We start from the raw sequence: 25,165 nt of genomic DNA on the forward strand, positions 1-25,165 counted from the left end.
TACATCTCTAACTCCTTTTACAGCACTCGTTCCTCCATTTCTAAGCTTCTTCAACAACCTCCAGAATATCTTACCACCTTCTTGATATTTATTTTCTATGTTCTTGCCATAGTTCTCCTATGACTTTTGTTTAGCTAGTTTTACACAGTGTTTAGCTTTCTTACATTTGTCTCTGTATTCTCTAAGAGCACAAGCTGACTTATTTGCTAAGAACTTTTGATATGCTTTCTTCTTTTCCTTCACTGCCTCTTTAACTTCCTGTGTCCACCATGGAGTTCTGATTTATCTATCCTTGCAGACAATCTCACCACATGCCTCTCTGGCTGAATCAATCAGGGTTTTCTTCAAGGTTTGCCACTGAATCTCCAAGCTATGATTCTTGTTCACAAACTCTTGCATTTTTTCTTCAATAATCTTTGTGTATTTTAGTCTACAGTTCACATCTGAGAGCTGATCAACTTTTATTTGCTTTAAGACTTTCTTACGTCATTCTTTTCGGTATGAAATTAAATTTTATCCTGCTGAAGACTAAAGAGTGATCACTTCCAATTTCAAATCCTCTGTACACTCTGGTGTCCTGCACCAGAGAGAGAGAAAACATCACTATCAACAATAACATAGTCAATGAGGCTTTTCTTATTCCTTGCCTCTTCTCACCATGTGAATTTGTGCACATTTTTATGTTGGAACATGGTGTTAGTAATAACCAGTCCATGTCCTTAGCAGAAATCCAAGAGGTATTTGCCATTATTATTAGCTTTGCTCTTTTCTCCAAACTTTCCCAAAATAGTTTTGAATGTCTGACAATCATTTCCTACTCTGCTATTTAGATTCCCAACAAGGACAAACTTTTCCTTTTTCATTGTGTCAGTAGCTTTCTCTAGACCCTCAAAAAATTCCTCCACTTCTACCTTAGTAGAGCCTTCTGTGGGACCATAGGCACAAATACGTCTCATTGTCCAGTTCCCCATTCTCATATATGCCCACATTACTCTACTTGAGATTGCCTGCCATTCAAGAAGATTAGCCTCGTATTTAGTGTTGAATACTATTGCTACTCCTTCTTTTCCTTGATTGTCATTGCCTGAATATAACATTTTGTATTTATTGCTCAGAAAGATCTCACCAGTTTTGGTCTTTTTTGTTTCAGTCACCCCTATTATGTCGATCTGGTACTTGTCTAATTCCTCAGCTAGCTCCATTTCTTTGCCATTCAGGCTTCTTATGTTGATAGTACATCTTTAACTCTGGTGATGTTGAGTTGGGGTGTGCTTTCAGATTTGTTTCAAGCATTGGTATAAATTTCATCTTTTACAATTCTTTTAATCAAAGTTCCACAGAAAACAATAACAACTCCAAGATACCTAGCCTGATCAGTTTCTTCTAGTATAACCCCACCAATATAATATGACACTGGATATCTAATCACACCAAAGTGCTTGATCTTACATTTATCAACATTGAACTGACAGTCATTTTCACATGCCCATTCAGCCTCTTCAAATCATTCTGTAATTACTGCACATTAACAGCACTCCTGATTACCCTAGCTATCTTTGTATCATCAGCAAATAGCAGTATGTCACATGTTAAATCCTTCCCAATGTCATAAATGTAGAGATTGAATAACAATGGACCAAGGACCGACTCTTGAGGCACACCACTGCAACCTTCAGCTAGTACTGGAAACTATTCCATACCAACTGGTTGAAATTTATATGTATAATCATGTCTTTAATATATATATATATATATATAAACATGTTGCTCTCCAGCCAAATGTAATTTTGTAACTTGTAGACACTAATAATAATAGGACTCTAGCGTCGATGTAATCAAGATTTTTTTTTTTTTTCACCAGAGGTCAGGCCAATAATTGTTGTAATGGTTGGTCAGCAACTTTAGCAAACCATGTAGATTGTAGTGCAGCTTGTTTCTCTGTACGTAGTGTATATGCCAGAAGATGGCCTTGATATGAAGGTCGAAACGCTGAGTGTTGATTTTGGTTTATATTAAACTAAAGTTTTACTCAAACACAGTAATTGTCTCCATAATTTTCCAAATGTACAAACAAAGATTAATAAGAGCTGAAATGAAGTTTATGAGAAAAACTGCAAAGTATACTTTATTTGATCACAAAAGAAATGAAGAAATTATGAAAGAATTAAACCAGGAATCAGTAATAGAAAAAATTTAAAAATATAAACACAAATGGATGGAACACATTGAAAGAATGAAAACAGAAAGATTACCAAAACAAGCCTTAAATTACAAACCATTAGGAAAAAGAAAATCAGGACATCCTTTTAAGAGATTCAACAATGACCTGGAGGTATGAATAATAATAATAATAATAATAATAATATGACTTCTAATTACCTTGAATCTTGAAGATTCACACCCCCATACATGACTTTTTGATCTGTCAGTCAGCCATCCTCTTATCCATGCCAATAGTCCATAATTCAATCCCATATTCTCCAATTTATGCAACAGTCTTCCATGCTGTCTTCTGTTAAGAGCCTTAGCAAAATCCAAAAGTATCATGGTGTAACCATTCCCCTCTAACTCAGTGGTAACATTATTATAGAATGTGAGCAAGTTGCTAAAACATGACCTTCCTTTAGTAAATCCATGCTATTCGTTGCAAAGTAGAAATTCTCTGTCAACCCATTTCAATGCAAGTCTAACTAACTTTTTCAAAATCTTCACAACTCTTGAAATATTAACTGGTTGACAGCTGGTTACGTTTATGTTGATGTACATATGTTTATGTTAGGTTTCCAAAACTGTCTTAATGTTTTATTTGAAATATTCTTGTTTCTTTGGCTTTCTTAGATAGCTGAACCAAGTGTAAACTAAGGACTGCATTTTAACACAACATATAAACAATTAGTTATTAATAATTTCCTAAAATATAAATTGGCTTTCAAAGCATGGTTTTATATTGCCGGCCTGGTTGGCCGAGTGGTTAGCATATCTGCTCTCCAGCCAAAAGGCTGTGGGTTCAAATCCTGCCGTGGGCATGGATGTTTGTGATTGTCTGTGAAATTACTAGTAGTGGTAGTAGATGGCGTTGGTGTCAGATGATGAAGGTTGGTAGAGTAGTGAGATGAAGAGTTGTAGAGTAGATCCCCCCCCCAATGAGTCTTTGGACTCCCTGGAGGTGTGATGTAATAATAATAATAATAACATTATTATTATTCTAGGCTTCATAGAACTGTTTTAATATCAAATACATTTATAGTTTGAATAACTGTCTTTCTTTTTCATATGAGTAAAAATTACTCTGTTTTCAACATGATCAATTTGGTTACAATCGATCAATTTAATTAATTAATCTTATCCACTTACATGGATCTTCATCAAGTATCCAATCAATCAATTCTGGAAGTATTCCAGCACTAATATAATTACTTTAGTAATTCAAATACTAACATAGTACAGCTGCTGAAACTATATTAAAAATAAAATAAACTGTTTGATTCACATTTCTAAAGACAGGCACAGTGTTTGGTGTCATTTGTACTTATACTTAAATTTCTACTTTCATGTAATTGGTAAGACATTTCTTCATACGTAATAGAGAAATCAAAGCTAATAGTTAAATAATTTTAGAAAATTATGATTTGCTTCTCCATGCTGTCAGTGATGTAATATTTCTGTTCATTCCATTGTACTTTGTACTATGTTTCTATATCACTGGGGTTCCAGAAGTGAGGAAGTGTCAGATAGCTGTAGCATTCATATAGTTGTAAGCATTCCTAATGAATTTTTCTGTTCATAGCTCAATGGATTAAGTTTGTCTTAAGTGAGGTTATTATATTTATACCAATATCTGTATGCCACAGCATACTTCATAGATCCATGTGTTGGTTAAAATGATCGAGAAAGAAAGTAAATACTTAAAAGATTGAAAAAAAAAATGTATTGTGTACATAATTACACACACACACACATGAATACATACCAGGTCCACAGACTGTAGATTTGATACCAGTATGTTCTAAAGCTGGAATTCGGTGTATTGCACTTTCAATGTGTGTTCCAAATACATCCCAATCTAATTCAAACAAACCAAAGGCAAAATCTTTCTCAACCTGAAATAAGAAAATGAATATAAAGAAAAAAAAATACTAATATATAAATAAACATTTATTTATGTACTTATAAGTGTGAATGGTTTGAGCTAAGCCATTACTTGTAATCTCCATGATTACCATGTGAATTTTTTTTTTTTTTTGGGGGGGGGGGTAATTTAAAAACATCAACAATGTGGCACAACACACAAAATAAGTACTGATACTGTTTAATGGGAAGTTCATCTGTATACAAGGCATTTGTTTAAAGATGCATTAACTGCTGTTCATATTATGTGTGTGCTCACAGCTATTTGTCCTTCCACTGACAGATTAGTGCTGCTGACTATACAGAGCCTTCGAACAGAATGTGAGAAGCTGTGTTCCACTAACATCACCACAGTAAACATGACCCTTGACTTCTTCCCTCTACACTGAAATGAAAACAATCACTTCATGGCTGAGCAAGGTGTAACAGCATTATTATCTATTTCACTAACAGCAACATCATTCAAAAAAAGACAGACATATAAAGAAATAGAAACAGAGTTTTCTGCACATAAAATGAAACAATGAAAAATGTTCTCTTTTGAAGTGAACAATAAAATAAATGATATGAATGAACAGTAAATGAAAAATAAATAGTACATCTTGAACTTCTGAGTCTGACTTTTCTTTTGAACCTTTTTAGCATCATGGTATAGTTGTCGTGCAAATCAATACACGTGTAAGCTCTCTGCATGAATGCTGAAAAATTCCTGTAAATTTTGACTTTGATTTATATCTTTATATATATTTTACTAAAAACAAAATTATCTGTCTATATATGAACTTGATCAAGAACCTGTCATCATAAGCACAGACTACCAATGTATTCTTGACCAACAAACAGACAAGATGAAATGTGTTAGTATATGTTGACCATGCAAGAAACTCACAAGGCATTGACAAAAGCAATGTATGACTGCATACCAAGGGTTAAGCAAGTAAATAGAGTAGGAGTGAAATGGATGAACAGTGAAATCAAGCAAGCTGTGCTGGAATAGAAAATGTTATGGAGGAGGTACAAGACAGCTGGTGGTGATCGGATGCATGAAGAGTATAAAGAAGTGCAGGCTAGAAAGGTGACGAGCCTGGTAAAAAAAAAAAAGGGTGCAGTATGAGAGGAGATTGGCTGGTCAGGCCAAGGTTAATTCAAGGGAATTTTTCTGCTATATGGCAAGCAAGAGGAAGAATAATTATGGCAGATTAACACTGGTGGATAGTCATGGCAGCAGATTAACAGCTACAAACGATATAGTGGAATTACTGAATGAGAACTTTATCAGCATATATCATACTGGTGTAAATGATGCCATGCAATATATAGAAGAGAGGCAAGTATTAGGAGAATTGGACGTGAAAGAATCAGAGGTGTGTCAGATGTTGGTTGGGTTAGATGTTAATAAGGCTGTGAGAATGAATGACACATCACCATGTCTTCTTAAGGAATGTGCACCACAGTTGGCTATGCCCTTAACCTGGTTATTTAATGAAAGTCATGCAGTGGGTAGGGTTCCTAAGGAATGGAAAGAAGGCAAAATAGTACCAATCCACCAGCATGGTTTTAAGACAGAAGCCTCCAACTATAGGCCAGTTTGTATAACTGCTGTTGTAGTCAAGGTGTTGGAGAGATTGGTAAGGAATAGAATACAGGATTGGGATGATGGACACAGCATTCTTTATAGTGGTCTGCATGGATATGTAAAGGGTAGCTCCTATCTTAGCAATTTAATACATTTTATGATAAAGTAACAAGTGTGTTAGATAAGGGAGAATCATATACAGTGATATTCTTGGACTTTGCAAATGTGTTTGATAGATTGCTGCATGATAAGTTATTGTGCAAGCTGCAGAGGATGGGAATAGAGTATATTGATTAGATGGATCAGAGATTGGCTGTCTGAATGATACCAGCAGGGTGTGTACGATGGAGCAGTGTATCAAAAAAGGAGGGTAACCAGTGGTGTGCCTCATGGTTCTGTTCTTGGCCCCCCTGTTGTTTAACTTGTTTGTAAACAATATATCATGTGGATTGACTGGGGATCTTCAGTTGTTTGGTGAAGATGCAAAGTTGAGAAGAATTATAAGTAGCACCTGATGTTAATTCCCTTCAGGAAGAATTGAATGGACTTTTACTTGAACAAAGGAGTGGGGTTGTAGTTTTAATATCAATAAGTGCAAGGTGTTGCATTTTGGTGTGCAGAAATATAAAGCTGTGTACTACATCAATGGTGTCATACTGCAGGAAGTGGATGAGATTAAAGATTTGAGAGTGATGGTTGACAGTAGATTGAAGTTTAGAGGGCATATTGCTAGTGTTGCAAAAGGCTGCATACTGTAGTGCTGCTATGATAAGAAGTACTCTAATATGTATGGAGAAGGAAGTGGTTGTGCCACTGTTATAAGGCACTGATCAGAGCGCACTTAGACTATTGTGCTCAGATCTGGTCACCTAGTTTTTAATGTGATGTGGAGACATTGGAGAGGGTCCAGAGATGAGTGACTAAGACAATGTCAGGACTTTGTAGTGCTGGCTATGTAGAAAGGTTGAAGAAATGTGGATTGCAGAGTTTCGTGAATACGATAAAAAGAAGTAATATGATACAGACGTTGCAGTTAGTGAGAGGATTTTATTAGACTATTCCAGAGGGGATTATAAAAAGAGTAGAAGGTGAGAGGGGAAGAACCAGAGGTGATCCCTGGAAGATATGTAAAAGTGTGGTGAAGAGGGGTGTGAGGAGTACGTTTTTTAAATGGAGAATTGTCAGCGAATGGAACACATTACCAGAATGTGTTGTTAATGCAAGGAGTGTTATGAATTTTAAAATTCTATATGATAAATATGTTATCAGTTGAATGAACCTCCCACAATGAGTCTGCCGACTCCATGGAGGGTGTAATAATAATAATAATAATATGGGCAACATCTAACATCTTTCACTCAAGGGTGAAGAGTACTATTCATCCATTTGGCTGCTAGTGCATTGAACCAGATCTTCAAAGTATTAATATCCTTATGAACACTTTCTCTATTAGATCCAATCATCAATCACACACATTTGCTCTGGAGTAAAACAAAATGGTAATCTAGTTAAGTACAGGTAGTTCTCACATTATGAATTCCCGCTTTACAAATTTCTATTTTAAACAGCGTGCAGAGAAAGTGCATGGCGGCATGTATGGGGAATTACGCGGTATGTAATGACGTAACGATCAGTTAGAACTAGCCTCAGTCACTCACCAGCCTTCGCAACATGAGTGTGTTATTTGTAGTTTTCTTCAATTATTTTTGATTTTTTATTTTGTTTTCTTTTTAAAGGAATTAATAAAGATACACTCTCAATAATACGGAAGGCAAATAAGAAGGCTTGCCTCAGGAGTTCCCTATTCGAAGACTGGCTTATGCATCATTTTGTTCCTGAAGTGAAACTTTATTGTGAGAAAAACCAAATTCCATTTAAAGTGCTTCTGATAATTGGCAATGAACCTAGGCATCCCTCATCAGTAGCTTATATTTGCCCTATTGTAAAAATAGTCATTTTTACCTTCAAATACAACTTCTCTTTTACAACCAATGGATCAGGGAGTGATTGCAATGTTTAAAGCACATTATCTCAAAGAAACTTTTGAAATGTTAATAGAAGCAAATGATAAAGTAGAATCTTTTCTATTAAAGTATTTTGGAAGAGATTCAACATTTTAGATGCAATTCTGGTAATGCAGAGCGCCTAACATAAAGTTTCTGAAAAAACTATGAAAGGAGTATGGCATAAACTTTGTCCTCAGTTTAATTTCAAAGGCTCTGAAGATCCAACAAAGATTGTGAATTTTGAAACTCAAGCGATCTTGGGTATGGCTAACCAGTTGCAAATGGAAGTTTCAGAAGGTGATGTTAATGAGCTGCTTCAATCTCACACTATGGAACTCTCACGAAACTCTAATTCTCCTTGAATTAGAGAAACAAGAAAGGAACAAAGAAGAAAAAGACAAAGAACATAACGAATATGAAGCTCCAACTCAGTTTTTCGCTTTAAAAGGCCTAGTAGAAGCATTAAAAGTTTTCGAAAAAGCTCAAGCAATCTTTGAATCACAAGATTCAGATTGAATGATTTAGGAAATTTTCTCATGAAATGAATAATGCTTCTGCTTGTTATTGAGTTATTTTAAATGAAAAGAAGCGAAAGTTAATGAAGCAGATGATACTCAAGGCCTTCTTTGGGGAAAAAAAAAAAAAAAAAAAAAAAAAAATGCACCGAAGCTTCCTAATACAAGGGTTGCTTGAAAAGTTTGGTAAATTTCCAATAGATGGCAACACAATTTGTTCATTCATACCAGTGTCAGCATGTATCATCTTTTTCATGACCCCTAGCAAAATTTTAGCCAGGTGCGACGTGTAGTTCTCATTTGGCAACCATTTAAAATGACCGTGTTCGCATTTTTGATAAAAATGGAGAAAAACGAGTTTCGTGCAGTAATAAAACACTTTTATTTGAAGAAGTGGACAGCCGTGCAGATCAAAGTTGAGTTAGATGCAGTTCATGGGAAATCTGCATCAGCATTAAAAACTATTTATTTTTGGATAAATGAGTTTAAACGTGGTTATAAGTCCACTGAAGATGAAGCATGCTCCGGATGCCCGACTGAGGTCACTACGAAGGAAATGATTGACAAAATCCATAGTATCATTATGGAAGCCCGCCAAATGAAAGTGCATGAGACTGCTGAGATTGTAGGCATCTCAACTGAATGGATGCATAACATCCTGCACGAAATATTGCACATGAAAAAGCTGTGTGCATGACGAGTGCCACGATTGTTGACTGTCGATCAAAAACACATGCAAAAAAAATTTCAACAGTGTTTGGTGATGTTTAATCGCAATTCGCAGGATTTTTTGCATTGATTCATGACTATAGACGAAACTTGGATCCACCACTACACACCTAAGTCCAAGCAGCAGTCAAAACAGTGGACAATGCCTGGTAAAAGAGCCAAAAAAAGCGAAGACCGTTTTGTCAGTTGGGAAGGTGAGGGCCACTGTTTTTTGGGATTCCCAAGGAACTGTCATGATAGACTATTTGGAAAAGGGTAAGACAATAACAGGAGTCTATTATGCATCATTGTTAGACCATTTAAAAAGAAGACCAAGATTGGCACACAAAAAGTGCTCTTTCATCAAGACAATGCACTGTCCCACACATCAGCCATCGCAATGGCAAAATTGCACGAATAGAAGTTCGAATTGGTTCCACACCCACTGTATTCTCCGGACATGGCCCCGTGTGACTTCTTCTTGTTCCCAAACTTAAAAATTTGGCTCAGTGGGAAAAAATTTCTTCGAACGAGGATGTCATCAAGGCTGTCAATGACTATTTTGCACAATTTGACAAATTCTACTTTTTAGATGGGATGAGAAAATTGGAAACTCACTGGATCTAATGTTTAGACCTCAATGGAGACTATGTTGAGAAATAAAGGTAAAGATACCTCGTATCTCCTACTACCTCGACGGCTGCTGATTCACCCAGTGATAGAGAAATGAGCTAAATATTTATTTTTTTCAAAGAATCTTTTTTAATTTAAAAATTTTCTTATGTTATTTTTTAAATATGTAAATCTTTGGCCAGTAAAGTCTTTTCTCATCATTTAATATTCATTTTATATTTTATATATTCCTTCTTATGACTAACTCTGGCTTATAGCATTATTTCTAAGACAAATAAACTCCTGCTTTACGAATTCCCTATTTATGAACGGTCTCCAGGAACCAATTAATTCGTAAAGGTGGGAACTACTTGTATTTTGTCATGCAACAAAGAAGTCAAGGGCTGGTGTGTAAAATCTCTCATGGGAAATTGTTATACAAATTCTCGCAAATGCTTTTACATAGGTTCTAAATCATGTAGAAATCAGAAATTGTAATGCTTTAAAACTAATTCTAATAAATAATTCTAATGTAAAGTTGAAAAAAAAATAATGATGTATATTGAAAGTCTATGTGTAATAGAAAATAAAAGATTAGCCTGGATTATGTTTGACCCAGTAAGAACACAAGTTCGAAAGGTCATAACAAACACAGAAAATTGACGCCAAAAACGAATGTAGCCGAAGTGATGTCATGTACGCAGAAGATCTGGGGAGTTATAGCCAAAGAACAAAGAATGAACAGAACTATATAAAGGCTCTAGGAGCTCACTCACTCCCACTCTCTCTCTCTCAAGTTGTTTGTGTCGAGGTGTGACCCCAGGTGCAGGGGGGGGGATCCAGGTAAGGCCGTTACTGTCCGATGTATTTCCAGTAGTCGCTGAATGTGCTACGTACATGTGGAATTCAAAGCGTCAACAGTGGTTCGAGAGTACGATGGAGATTCAATCTACACTGTCCCTGAAAATTGTTGCCATTGAAAGACAGCCAAGGGCCATCCAAATTATAACCAGGAAGAAGGGCAAAGTGTAGCAGAACTTACAGAAGTATCGTCCAAGTTGTTAGGACTGTATGTGAAATGCAAATGTGAGTAGGCTCTGATCTGTTAATGTTACAGTAGTTGTACTTGAGATTCTATGTATACTTTTTGAGGTTAAATTGTAATTAGTTAATTGTTAAGTTACAGCAGTGGTCACCAAAGGGGTCAATATAACATTGTTAGGGGTCGATTCGAGCTCAGGGGGTCGATAGAAAAATATAAGACATCATTGTACGGGTAATATTTAATTCGGTTAACTTGGATTACCTCCATCCTGAATGACAATGCAATTAAGAGTGAATCATGGGAACGGTGACATGAATAGGACATGTAAGATGGAGCAAGGTCATGAAAATAGTTACAGAGGCCAATCATGTAGGCCAAAATGACATATTTAACAATAAACGGACGTCTGTGGTTCCCGCCCATGGTACGTCTTATATATACCTATAGGAAGATTGTATTATTGTCATTTTGTTATCTAAATTAAATTTTATATTTTATATATTATTTATCCCTCCTATCAAATATGTAATGTTAAGAAGGACGTCAAAAACGTATCCCTTTGACGTTAAGTCAATATAATAATATATACTATATTATGCATACAATAAACACTGTAACTATAAAATAAACAATCTAAAAACTCACATAAGCGTATTTTTTTGCTTGTCCTGTCATAATTACGTAATAGTAAAATAGAGGGGGTTGATAAAAAGTCAAGAAACTCTTGAAAGGATCGATGGTCAAAGAAGTTTGGCAACCCCTGAGTTACAGGAATAGACAGAAAAGTTAAATTTTAACTTATGTATGCCTAAATAGGATGTTTAGCTAAGTATAACGTAAGAGGCAGCTCAAGACAGCAAAGTGTTGTAAACCAGTTGGTTAAGTGTTGTATATGTGATGTCTAATTATAAATATTGCATGCTGAGTAAGTGATAGGCCTTTAAGAGCTTTTGTTTGGAATTTGTCTAATGCATTGAACAATTGACTTAGCTTAAAATAAACATGTTTTGTTTGTGTAAGCCAATGTACTGTTTCCAAATAAATATCAAACCTGCGAACATGATTCAAGTAAAAGTTGCCACGACTAGCTTTTAAGGAATTGAGTCAATTAAGATTCAGATCTTATAAATGTTCAAACTTAAATTCTCATGCTGTATACATAATTTAGAGTGGCACAGTCACAAAACAAATAAACTTCTCTAAATTACACAGCGTGGGAGTTGGTAACCTGTTATAGTGGACAGACTAAAACCAAGGGTCTCACACTAACAGAGGGAACATACATAAGATTAGAAAGGATTAATTGCAAGGCCTAAGATAAGCAGATTATTGTTAAGTAGAATAAAGTATTAAATGCACACGTATATGAGCAATGAATAGAACATAAGGGAAATTTTAGTAGACAAAGAAATAACGCAAATTTAAGAAAGATAGAGTATAAATTAATGTAAAGAATAATATTTTACAAAAGGTGCAATCGACATTATTTTATAGATGTATCATTAAAATGAAATCACACCTTGCAGAATCTTCTTCCTCAAAACTTTTCAGAAGAAGCAGACCTATTCAACCACTTTTGAACATGGTCTATGTCCTTGTTTAATTCTCGCAGACTGTGTTCAACCACTTTTGAACACAGTCTGCAGAAATTCAACAAGGACTAACTTTAATCCTCAGAATTGTCAATGTACTATCACCTTCAAACTACATTGTTGCTAGATCATCAGAATTCAGCAGCTCCTATACAGCCTCTGTTTTCAAACAGAAACATAATAAATCTTACAACTATAGATACCTTTTTTTCTTTTTTTTTTCTATATGGATCTGATCAGGAATAAGAACACTGTGACATTTCCTAACACAGACCTGAAGTAAAAACCTTCAAAAATGTCCTTTTGAAAATATAAAATGCAAAACAATGGCTACAGGTATGATCAAATATCATAAAAGCAATACTATATATCATAACATTACAAGGAATCCAAATTATACAGAAACATTCAGTGAACTTATATTTCAGTCTTTACCTTCTAAATCCTATATCATCTACCTGTCAACTTCAAGAAAATACGAGGGAGGGCTGAAAAGTTGTGATAAAAACCTAGAACAAAAATGACTAGTTTGTGCTACAAGGGAAAGATTTTTTTCTCAGAGGATTGCAAATGATGTGGCAGCATTGTAACAAGTGCATAACACTTTGTGGGAAATATGTAGAATAATGTGTAAGTTCAATGGTTCTACCTCAATTCCTTCATGGTTATTATGACAACTTTTCACCATACCCTTGTATACCCTTCCTCATGTCATTGTATTCAGCCTCACAGTCTGCATATGTATCCACATGAACATCTTCTTCTGCATAACTACAAATGACTGAAATTAAAATGACACAAATGACACTTCCCTTCATCATCATAAATTATTCAAGTATGAACAAGGAAATACACACACACACACACACACAGAAATTTGCATATAACAACAACTCAGGGAAATAAAGCCTATTAAATTCATTATGTTCCAACTGGTAAATGTAAGATGGTGCGTGAGTTGCATAGTTAGTTACTCACATGTGACATCATTTTGACACATCATATGGTCACTTCCATACCCCATTGAATTTTGGGAGTGACACCTTTTCCTACAAATAGTGGTAAGGTTGCAGATGCCCTTTCCATGCAGAGTTAATAGAACAATCACAAACATCTATGCCCCTGGTGGAATTCGAACCGGAAGCCTCTTGGCTGGAGAGCGGATATGCTAACCACTTGACTGATCAGGTTGGCTGAGTTACATATTTCAAAAGAATTTTATTTATGTATTGCTAAAACTGTTTTCTTGGCTTTCTTCCTACTCTGTGGCCATTAGCTGCTCTATAGTGAATAAGGGCACTGAACATGGGTAGATGTCTAAGTTGGTCTCTCAATCACCTCAGCTGACCTTTCTGAATTGTTTTTATTAGAGATCTTTGCTGAATTTCTTCAAGAATGACAGTATTAGGAATGTGACCTTATCATATACATCCTAATACTGATTGAAAACATGTTGTCCCAAAAATATTGATAATAATATCTGCAGGTCAATTAGTTTTGAATGATTCATTTTGTACAGATGAATACTGTTATTTGCATTGATGAGTTTGGATTTCTAGATATTGGTCAGACTTTTATAGAATTGAAGAGCTTCATGTTTTCTTTTCATTATTTTCATTATGTCATTTAGAGTATCAATGTAGGAACCAATATGGTGCATATTGTGCAGGAAGAATGGTATGCAGTTTATAGATGTATGGAGAGAATTTGAAGAACAAAAGGACTTATACATGCCTGATAGACTACATTTAAATGGTTTTGGAGTTAGATGTTTGGAGAAAGTGTTGTTTAGTAAGAGTTTGGAAGTGCAAAACCAGGGAAACCAAAAATATTAGGGGGGGGGATGCAATCAAGTATGTGTCTGGCCATTCCTATAATAAATAAATGTGTGTACAGTAATGATTATGCAATGCCAAATGGGATTTAACAGGTTTTCGATTTGAATGGGTTGGTAATGACATTACACAAGGGTAACTATAGGTACAAAGGGACGTTGAAATGCATGTACACGAATGCAAGAAGTATCAGGAATAAGGATGAGGAGTTTTTGGCATTGGTCAGCTTGTCTTGGCCAAAAATTATAGGCATCAGTGAGACCTGGTTGTGAAAATGATATAGTTGCAGGGATAGAATGTAAAGGGTATCATATTTGCAGTGAGAATAGAAGGAACAGGACAGGAGGTGGGTATTGCTGATGAGAACTGAAGAATTACAACCAACAAAATTAGAAGGTTAAAGAGGATTTTAGACCTGGGGGATGCTTAATTTGAAGCTGTCTGGTGTGAGATAGAGAGCAATAGGGTAAAATATATTGCTGGGTACTGCTACATCTTCCTGGGGTCCACAGGAAGATGTAGATGCCATTTATCAACAGATTAGCACAATGAGTGCAGGCCAAACAATTATTATAGAAGACTTTAACTATGGGGACACAGATTGGAGTGCATAAAGGGGAGGGAAGCGTGGTAAGATGGAAGTGGAATTTATAGAGTTGCTAAGGGATAGTTGCATGAATACATAAAGTTTGTGGAATGTAACTTTTACATAAGTCAGAGATTGTCTGTACACACATTTATCTATATGTTAATGCACAATATTGTACAAACATGAGAGGATTACCAAACTGGTATTATAGCCATAACTATATATCAAAAATTAATATAGAATTAGCTAAGCTTTTTTTATTAAGTTAAACAAGCCAATTTAAAATATATTTAACCAATAATTCTGAATTAGATAATAACTAATTCTTTACTATTGAAATTTAGTTTGATACTCTGATATGTAAAGTTTTAAATAATAGTAATAAGATTAAAAATTATAATCATTGAGATTAAAAAACTTTGAAGAAATTAAAATGTTCAGTTATATACTATGTTAACAAAAGTATTGGGACATCTCACATGCCATGCAAATTTCAGATCCTACCACATGCAAATATTCAGGGAGTGTCTGTGTAAGTCAGGTAATAAAAGATGGGATGTGCTACATGATTTCCACTGTACTCGATGTCAAGATGGCATATTCAGCTGAATTGACAGACTTCCCACGTGGGATGGTAGTTGGGTGTCAGATCAGTGGTCTTTCTGTCTGTGACACTACTACCCACCTCAGTATATACTGAAATCTGCCGTTGCTTATGTCATTCATGGATGGAAAAGTTGATGGTGTTACCACAGGAAAATGTCCTGTAGACCACTGATACTCACTGATTGAGATCAACAAGCTCTGTTTCGGAATGTTCAAGCATCTCACAAGTCATCAGCAGTGGATCTTGCAGTCAACCTAGAAAATGCTGCAGGGACATCTGTCAGCACTGCTGTGAACAAACCACACATCACCCTCCCCAATGTCAAACGAAGTTCGGACTGGAGTCTTTCCCACCATTCCTGGACCATAGCTGATTGGAAAAGGGTTCTGTAGAGTGACAAATAATGCTTCCAAATGTTGCGCTCTGATGGTCATGTTTGGATCTGGAGATTATCTGAGGAACAGTTCTGGCTGGCTGCATCATTCTAACTGTCTGGTTTGATGGAGGCTAGGTAATGGTATGGGACTGTTTCAGTTGGACGGAACTTGATTCATTGGTGGATGTGCCCAAAATCATGATATCTGATAGTTACCTGGACATTCTGGACAACTACATTCTTCTGATACTGTGGAAGTACTTCAGCAGTGATCCTTGCATGTTTCAGCATACTCCATGCCATACTGCACTGTATGTCCAAGACTGGTTTCCACAAAGCACTGCTGATGTGTTGACTGGCCAGTTCAGAATCCAGACCTCAACCCTCATGAAACATCTTTGGGATGAATTAGAATGCTGAATTTGCTATAGACCACAATGGCTGTCATCAGCATCAGCAATTGGGGTAGTTTTGCATGAGGAATGGAAGAATATTCCTGTTATGATGTATCAGAAATTGGTTGAAAGCATGCCCTCAAAAAGTAGTTGCTGCCATTCAGGCCAAAAGTAGTCCCACTTGGCACTAGAAATGGAATTAAAACACATTTTTTTTTAACACAACTAGGTGTCCAAATACTTTTTTTTTTCAACATACTGTATATAATTATAAGGTGTAACTTACCTTTTCCAAGAAGATAGGATTTGGTTCATATCCTCCAATGGACAGAGCATCACCCTGTAGACGAAGATAAAGAGCTAAGTCATGATCTCTGGCATTTGGCATATTCTGTATACCTTCTATACGATTAGTCACAACATAAGCATGCTTCATGGCAATTAAGGGTACTTTAACACCTGCCATCCTACCAATGTATGGAGCCCAAACACCTAAAAAGAAAAATTTACTAAACTAAGTTCCTCCCTATGATGTTAATGTATTAAATGTTATTCAAACAATATCCTGAATGTATTTTAGATATAAAAATGTTATACAGGGTGGCCCATAAGTCATGAAGGGGTTTAAAATGTGAATAACTTTTTTATTGTTAATTTTTTCATTTTTTTCTTCTATTCTAATTTTATTTTGAAAATCAGCAATCAATTATTCTAACACAAAGAGCAAATAATTTTGTCAAGATCTTTAATTAATTGGCCATCATGTTCTCCAGATCTGATAGTTCTCAAATTCTTCCTATGGAGTTACTTGAAGGAAAAAGTGTATGTGAACAAGCTACAGACAATCCAACAGCCGAAGGAGAACATTCATGCAAAAATTAGGGTGCTGGAGACAAAAACATGACCAGCTGTCATGGAACATGCAGTAGAAAGGACCTGCCTTTTTGAAGCTGAAAATGGGATAAATGATAATAACGTGACAGGAAAGGTAGTAAGCATGTTGTCCAGGTATGACAGAGGTGAGATGAGGCAGAGAGTAAGGATTATGAATGATATGTTAGTGAAAATGTGTGAGGAGAAAGGAGTGCAGTTTGTTAAAGTGTGAAATAAGTTTGAAGGATGAAGTGACCTGCATAAGAGTGATGGACTCCATTTGAATGGTTCTGGTGTAAGTCACTTAGAGAGATTGCTGCTGTAAGGTAGAGAAGTGAGTGCAGAGAATGAATCTGATCAAGTGGGAAGTGATGTGGAAGTACAGGAGAGTAAGATGGGAGATACTGAAGAGGTGGTTATGAATGAAGAAGTGAGTGGCATGAGTATAGAGAATGAGAGAACAGGTGTGGAAGACAGACAGGGAAACTCAGGGTGGACAGGGGAACAGTGAGAAAAAAGTTGATGCTGCAAGAGGATGTGAATGCATGTGTAGACAAAAAGGTAAGGAGATGACCTAGGATCAAGGGAAAACAGTTGGATTTGAAAAAGGTTCTAAGATGAATAAGGAGAAAAAGATGGCTCGAGTTAAGCATGGAGAAATCATATCAAATAAGTTGTACTTATTTGATATGATTATCAGTAGACTAGCTATAGATCCAGGAATGAGCTGCTGTGTTTGTATAGAAATGCTAGAATTGTAAGAAACAAGCAAATGAAATGGCTGCATTAATTGAGTCTGTTCATCCAAGAATTCTTGGAATAAGTGAAACATGGTTGAATGAGGATGACATCCTGACAGGAATAGAGATGGAAGGGTATGATGTGTTTTGTGAAGACAGAAAGGGTAAAAAAGAAAGGGGAGTGCTATTGATGATATAGAAAGAGTTATGTCCATACAAAGTTGAGATGCAAGAAGGAAACAGTGGCAGTGGTTTTGAGGCAGTATGGTGTGGGATAGAGGTGAATGTCAGATGTTGTTATAGACCTGGTAATGTAGATGGTAGTGGCTATGAAATGTATAATCAAATTAGCCAAGCGAATAAGAAAAGAGTATCATTATGGGAAATTTTAATTATGGCAATATAGACTGGGATGATGAGATAGCAACTGGATGTAAAGAAAATGAGTTTCTTGAGTTTTTGACGGACAACTACCTCAGACAGTATGTAACAGAGAGCAAATGAGGATTAAAGGTATTGGATTTGATCATCTCATCAGAGGATGCAATTATATGTGAAGTATCAAATCACCTCCAGTTAGTGAGAGTGACCATGAAGTGATTACTTTGGGTGGTTACCAGCAGTATGAAGATCTGTGAGAAAAGGGTATATGTGGAACTACAAGGCTGGTGATTATGAGGAGCTCAGGAGACAGCTTGCAGGTGTAGCATGGAATGAGGAGTTAGCTGGAAAAGAGATCAATGCAGCTTGGAGGAAATTCACAAACTATCTAGTAGAAGCAATGTCTAAATGTATTCCAAGGGTCAGAAGGTTAAATAAAGTAGGTGTGAAATGGATGAATGAAGAGATTAAACATGTGATACAGAGGAAAAAAAAATCATTATGGAGGCAGCATAGAAGAACTGGTAATAATCAATTCCATGAGGATTACAAAGAGAACCAAATCACTCTCCAGGCAAGGAGAGTGATTTGGTTGGAAACAGTAGCAAAAGTATGAGCAACAGTTAGCTAATGAAGCCAAAAAGAACTGTATGGAGTTCTTTCAATATATAGCCAGCAAAAAATAAGAATGATTATGGAAGGATGATTGGAGAAAATGGTATAAGAACAACTGCTGTGGAACATATAGGGAGATACTTAATGAGCGATTCATAAAGATCTTTCATTCTTGTGAATGTGACATCACAGAGAGTTTAAGAGAACTTGATGATGGAGAGGAGAGACTGACTATAAGTGAGCAAGAGGTATATGGAGAATTGAGCAAACTCGATGTTAACAAGGCTGTGGGACTTGATAATATATCACTACATATTCTGAAGGAATGTGTCAGGAAGTTTGCATCTGCCTTGACATATTTTTTTAACGAGTCTTGCACTGGGTTGAGTTCCAAAGGAGTGGAAGAAGGGCAAGATTGTGTCACTTCATAAGGGAGGTGAGAGAACTCAAGCAACAAATTATAGCCCTATCTGTGTGTCAGATGTTGTGGTTAAGATGGGTATTAGAATTGATGAAGAGATGGAGAAGCTGGTGAGAACTAGGATCCAGAATTGGGTTGACAACAATGGTATTATCGTTGGACAGCATGGATTTGCTAAAGGAAGGTCATGCTTTAGTAATCTACTTACTTGTTACAATAAGGTGACAGCTTCATTGGACAGAGGAGAGGGATACACAATAGTATACTTAGATTTTGCAAAGGCTTTTGATAGATTACCACATGATAAGTTGATAGTCAAATTAGAGAGGATGGGGTTAGATATTAGATTAGTGCATTGGATTGGAGACTGGCTATCTGATAGGTATCAGCAAGTTATGTATGGGGGGAACAATATTAAAGAAGAGCCAATAAATTACATGATAACCACAGTAATTAACTTTAATGAAATGAAATGAAATTACAGATATTTCATACTGAAAATAACAGCACATCATCAGTGTGTAGAAACAAGCAAATCAAAGGAAAGGAAATACAAGGTACATACAGCAGTCAGTGATTTATCAATTAAAAACTGTTGCCTCGTTCTCTCTCGCTCCATGTCGTCTATTCAAGAATGGGCTATGGATTGAATTTCCTCTTTAGGAGACTACAGGCATTTTAATGTGTTAGCTGTTGCATATGATTTGCTTGCTTGTGTACAGAAAAATCTGAGCTACTGGGAAAAAAAAATCTGTATGTGCTGGCTAACTCACCTTTATAAGAAAAGCATGTAAAAAAGTCATCCAAGATATTTTTAAAAAACACCATTTGAATTACAGTTTATTTCAGTTTCCCCAAACAATATTCAGCAGACCATTAATATTATATGGGTATAAAATATGTGGTGTCTCCATGAGAGAGGAAGGAAAAAGTGAGTCCCAGAGATGGAGAAGCCAAAGAAGATGCGAATCTCACAAGAGACATTAAAGCTAATTCAAGAAAAAATAGCATTAAAAATTAGAAGAGATATTTCTATGGAAATTGGAAAAATATTATAGAACAAAATGCAATGAGGTGAAGAAAGTGGTTAGAAGAGACAAATGAAAGTGGTTAAAGGATCAGTAATGATATCAATAAACACTACGGTGAATATAGAACAAGAGAAGTATACAAGATGACCATAAGCATCAACAGCAAACGAAGTGCAAAACAGAGACCTATAAAAGATGAAAAAGATGAAATCTTGATGAACAAAGAAGAAATAGGAGAGAGAGAGAGAGAAATAAATGATATCTTACTCTCAGAGTTATATAAGAGACACAGAGAGGTGTTAACGTTCAAAAGAAGTTAATTTATGAATTGAAACAAATATCACTACTGAATATAAAAAGGAAGAAAAGAGAGATAGAAAGAGAGATGAACAAGATCTTACTCTCAGAGTTATATAATAGACACAGGGAGGTGTTAAGGTCCAAAACATGTTAATTTATGAATTGAAAGAAATATCATCACAGAATAAAAAATGGGGGGAGAGAGAGAAATTGAGGGATGAGGTTTAAAAAGGGTGAAATATGTGAAGAATTATAAAAGTCTGAGGAATGATGAAATCACTGGTGAGATTTTGAAGCACTGTGGCAAGGTGATGATAGACAAACATTGCATAAGACAAAAGGAAAGCACCAAAGGAATGGACAAAATCAAATCTAATACCCCCCCCCCCCCCAAATAAAGGAAGCAAAGGAGACAGCAAAAACTACAGAACAATTGCTCAGATGAGTCATGTGGGAAAGGTACTTATGATGATGATATTAACATAAAGAATAAGGAAACTATTGGAAGAAAATCTAGAAGACGAACAAGGATGTGGGAAAAAAAAGGAGTACTGTACATGAAATATTAATGTTTCTCTTAAGACTTGTGTATACCCATAAGACTTGTTCTCTTATGGGTATACACCCATTTCATGGTACTGCCTGTTCCAAGGATGCATTTTATTATTATTATTGCACATGCACTTCCATGGAATTCTAAAACTCATCATGAGAGACCCAAACTATCAACATAATATCTATCATACCTCTCCTTGAAACTATTAACAGATAAAGCACTAACCACTTACTCAGGCAACCCATTCAATTCATTCACCACTCTCCAAGGGAAAAATCTAGTCCTCATGGCCTTGCTAACCACACTCTTACCCAACTTCCAGGGATAACCCTCTTGTTCGGTTCCCACTAGCCAAGTGCACAAACATTTCCCCTGCATTAATGCTATAAAATCCTTTAAGCAACTTAAAGGTTTTCATCATATCTGCCCCCCCCCCTCCCATTTTTTTTTTTTCATCTATTAATGAACTTTTGACAATCCACAAATCCTCAATCTATTCTCATAGGAAGCATTCCACAGACCACTCACCATCTTGGTCACTTTCCTCTAGATACTCTCCATCACTTCCTCATCCTAAAGAAATCCAGGTGACCAGACCTGAGCATAGTAATTCAATGACAAAATTTTTCATTATATGGAAGGTGGGGAGAGAATAGTGAGGAAGAATCCATGGAAGTTAGGTTTGTGTGCAGTTAAGAAAAGAGTGAGAGCTAGATTTTTCAATTACAGAACTGTGAGTGAGATTGAGAGAAGAGATGAATGACAGTTGGTATGGGTGATATAAGGTCTCCTTTGATGAGTCCCAGACTCTCTGGAGTCTCAGATGAAGATAATGATAATAATAATATTTAACACCATCATACTGTACAGAAGGAGATATGGCATTTTCCTGTAACAGTCTGAATAGACTTACAAGAAAAATAAGAAGATAAGCAGAAAGTAGAAAGAAAGCAGTCTTGCTATAAGATATAAAAAACAATAAGAGAAGAACACTGGTCTTAGTGCCACAAGATGCAATTCAACAAAAAGCATATCAGGTTGCTACTGCAATTCCATATACTAGTACCATTTCTATCTACATGAATATAGCATAGTCATCTTTAAGCCAATCTTAAAATAAGCAGTTAAAATGCTAATAAAAGATTTAAAGAAAGGGAAATAAATGTGATAATAACTTTTTGTTTTATATGTTTTCCAGGTCCAGGATTTGAAAACAATATAGTTAGGCATTTATCATCATCATCAATTTCCTGACATGTACCTTTAAGGGATGTATGGGATGTGATAGTACATGAAAAAATTTACATCATTACTAACTTCCTATTACAATTTTCCTCCAAATCAATCTGATAATCATCAAGACCCCAACATTATCAGATCTTATATTTCTATCTTCTAAGGCACTTTTTACCATATCAATCCACCTATATCTTGGTCTTCCTCTGGGTCTTTTTCCTGCCAACCTGGCAGAGGATACTTGTTTTTCTAATCTTTCCTCTCCCATTCTGTTTAAGTGACCATACCACCTAAGATTAGCTCTGCTAACACATTCCTGGATGCTAACAATGTCAAGTTCTTTCCTAATATCCTTGTTTTTAGTATGATAATGCCATCTCTTCATGTTCCTAATCTTTCTCAGGACTCTCATATCTGCAGTCTCCAGTCTTTGGTCAAGTGTTTTACTTCTAACACAGCTCTTAGATCCATAAGATAAAATTGGTTTCAACACTGTCTTGCATACAGCAAATTTAGTGTTTTGATTGATTTCTCTCTTATTCCATATAAATTTATTCAGTTGACTTCCTACCATACCAGCTTTGTTGATTCGGTTGTCTATTTCCATATTTAATGTATCATCTTCACTAAAAATCATGCCTAAGTAGCTGAAATGTTTTACTTGTTCTATAGGTTCTGCATTTACAATGCACTTGATATTTTCAATGCTTCTGCCTATTTTCATTGTCTTTGTTGTTAGTGCTGACCTTCATACCATATCCATTACAACAGTTATTCAATTTAATCAGGGAATCTTGCAGACTTGTATAAATTTATTTAGAAGTATAATATCGTCCACATAAAGTAAAGAGCTGAGATTAACTTTTCCAATTCTGATATCAGATTTAATACCACTTTCCTTCTTAATGTAATCCATACAGATAATGAATAACAGAGAGGATAATGTACATCGTTGTCTGACACCAGATTTAACATTAAGCCATCTTCCTGTACTTCCTTGAATCTTAACTGCTGACTTACAACTCAAATAATGACTTAAGTATTGTTTGATATAATACCCGATTGACACCATCCAACTACAGCGTTTTGAATAACTTCTCTCTTGACACATTGTCATATGCCTTTTCTAGATCTACAAAGCTTAAATACAGATCTTTGCTATATTCCCATGATTTCTCAACTATTTGTTGTAACGTGAAAGTCTGATCCTTACAGCCTCTATTTGGCCTGAATCAGCTTGTTCTTCACCAAACTTCCCTTGCACAATCCTTCTCAACCGTTTCTCAAGTATACTTGCATAAATTTATCACACACACACATCTCATCATACCGTGTTTTAAAAACACTCAAACTCCATGCAGACACCACACTCTCAGACAAGGCATTCCATTCATTTACAACTCTACACAAAAAAACCTGCCTCTCACTCCCTCTTTATACAGTTTCCAGGGATAACCTCTGGTTCTCCCCTGATCTCCCACTATTCTCTGTAAAACTTCTCCAGCATTGATCCTATAACAACCCCTTACCAACTTGTAGGTCTCTATCATATCTCCCCTCTTCCTCCTGTCCACCAGACTCTGCAAATTACATCTTCTCAATCTTTCCTCATACTCGACATTACAGAGGGTCAGAAACTACCTTAGTCAGTCTCCTTTGGACCCTTTCCAACATCTCATCATCCTTCTGAAAACCCGGTGACCAAATCTGGGCACAATAGTCCATGTGTGGCCTAATCAGAGCCTTATACAATGGAACAAGAATTTCCCTACTTCTACACGTCAGTGTCCTCCGCCTCACTCCCAGAAGTTTTTGTGTTGTCTTCACAATTTTGGCGATGTGTCCCCTAAATTTTAGATCCTTATCCACTATCACCCCCAGATCTCTTATTTCCTCTACTTCCAACAATATATTCTCACCAAGCATAAATTCTGCATCCCATCGTTGTTTTCCAAATTTTAAAACCTTACATTTTGCAACATTGAACTCACATCCCCCATTTGCTTGCCCAATCACTCAATTTATTCAAGTCTTCTTGCAAGGCCACAACATCTTCACTACTCTTTATGGTTCGTCCCAACTTTGCATCATCTGCAAACAACTGAATATCTCCATCCAAATCTTCACCAATATCATTAATATACAAGTTAAATAGTAATGGCCCTAAAACAGACCCCTGAGGTACTCCACTAGTGACTTTCCTTTTCCTGGATATCGCACCCCCATACACAACTTGTTGATACCTATCAGATAGCCAGTCTCCAATCCAATGCACTGATCTAATATCCAATCCCATCTGCTCTAGTTTGACTGTCAACTTATCATGAGGTACTCTATCAAAAGCTTTTGCAAAATCCAAGTATATTACTGTGTATCCTTCTCCTCTGTCCAAGGAAGCAGTCACTTTATTGTAATAAGTAAGTAGATTACTAAAACACGACCTCCCTTTAGCAAATCCATGCTGTCCATCAAAGATTATACCATTGTTGTCAACCCAACTCTGGATTCTAGTTCTCACAAGCTTCTCCAACAACTTAACCACAACACCTGACACACAGACAGGCCTATAGTTTGATGCTTGAGTTCGATCACCTCCTTTATGAAGTGGCATAATCTTGCCCTCCTTCCACTCTTTAGGAACTTGACCAAGTGCAAGACTCATATTAAAAAAATATGTCAAGGCAGGTGTCAACTCTCTGGCACATTCCTTCAGAATACGCGGTGATATATTATCAAGTCCCACAGCCTTATTTATATTTAGTTTACTCAACTCCCCAAACACCTCTTGCTTGATCTCTTGATAAAGGGACCTCCCAGATGAGTCTTTGACTCCACGAGGTCTTGTTTAATAATAATAATAATAAATCTTACCAGGAACGCTCAGTAGAGAAATACCAACTGTAAAACTGAATGTGGGAATGTAATTCTCATATTCAGTTTTATTTCTCTTTTTATATATGGGTACTATAAGAGATCTACTCCAATCATCTGGAATTTGTCCCTCTGTCCAGGCCTTCTGAACTATGCA

At 36.0% G+C, this 25,165-nt stretch overlaps 1 protein-coding gene across 1 annotated transcript in view; it reads right to left on the reverse strand.

The window, feature by feature from the left end:
• The window catches only part of LOC150103805 (sarcosine dehydrogenase, mitochondrial-like), a 383,814-nt gene that overhangs the window by 256,595 nt on the left and 102,054 nt on the right, over positions 1-25,165 (reverse strand). Inside the window, exons 8-9 of the mRNA XM_090397147.1 lie at positions 16,271-16,476; positions 3,971-4,100 (exon numbers count right to left, since the gene is read on the reverse strand). Coding sequence (XP_090253273.1) covers positions 3,971-4,100; positions 16,271-16,476 — 336 coding nt within the window. The remainder of the gene's footprint in view (positions 1-3,970; positions 4,101-16,270; positions 16,477-25,165) is intronic.

Source organism: Typopeltis vanoorti, chromosome 8, assembly GCF_054136105.1.
Source record: "Typopeltis vanoorti isolate ZY-2024b chromosome 8, IOZ_Tvanoo_1.0, whole genome shotgun sequence".
Classification (NCBI taxonomy): domain Eukaryota; kingdom Metazoa; phylum Arthropoda; class Arachnida; order Uropygi; family Thelyphonidae; genus Typopeltis; species Typopeltis vanoorti.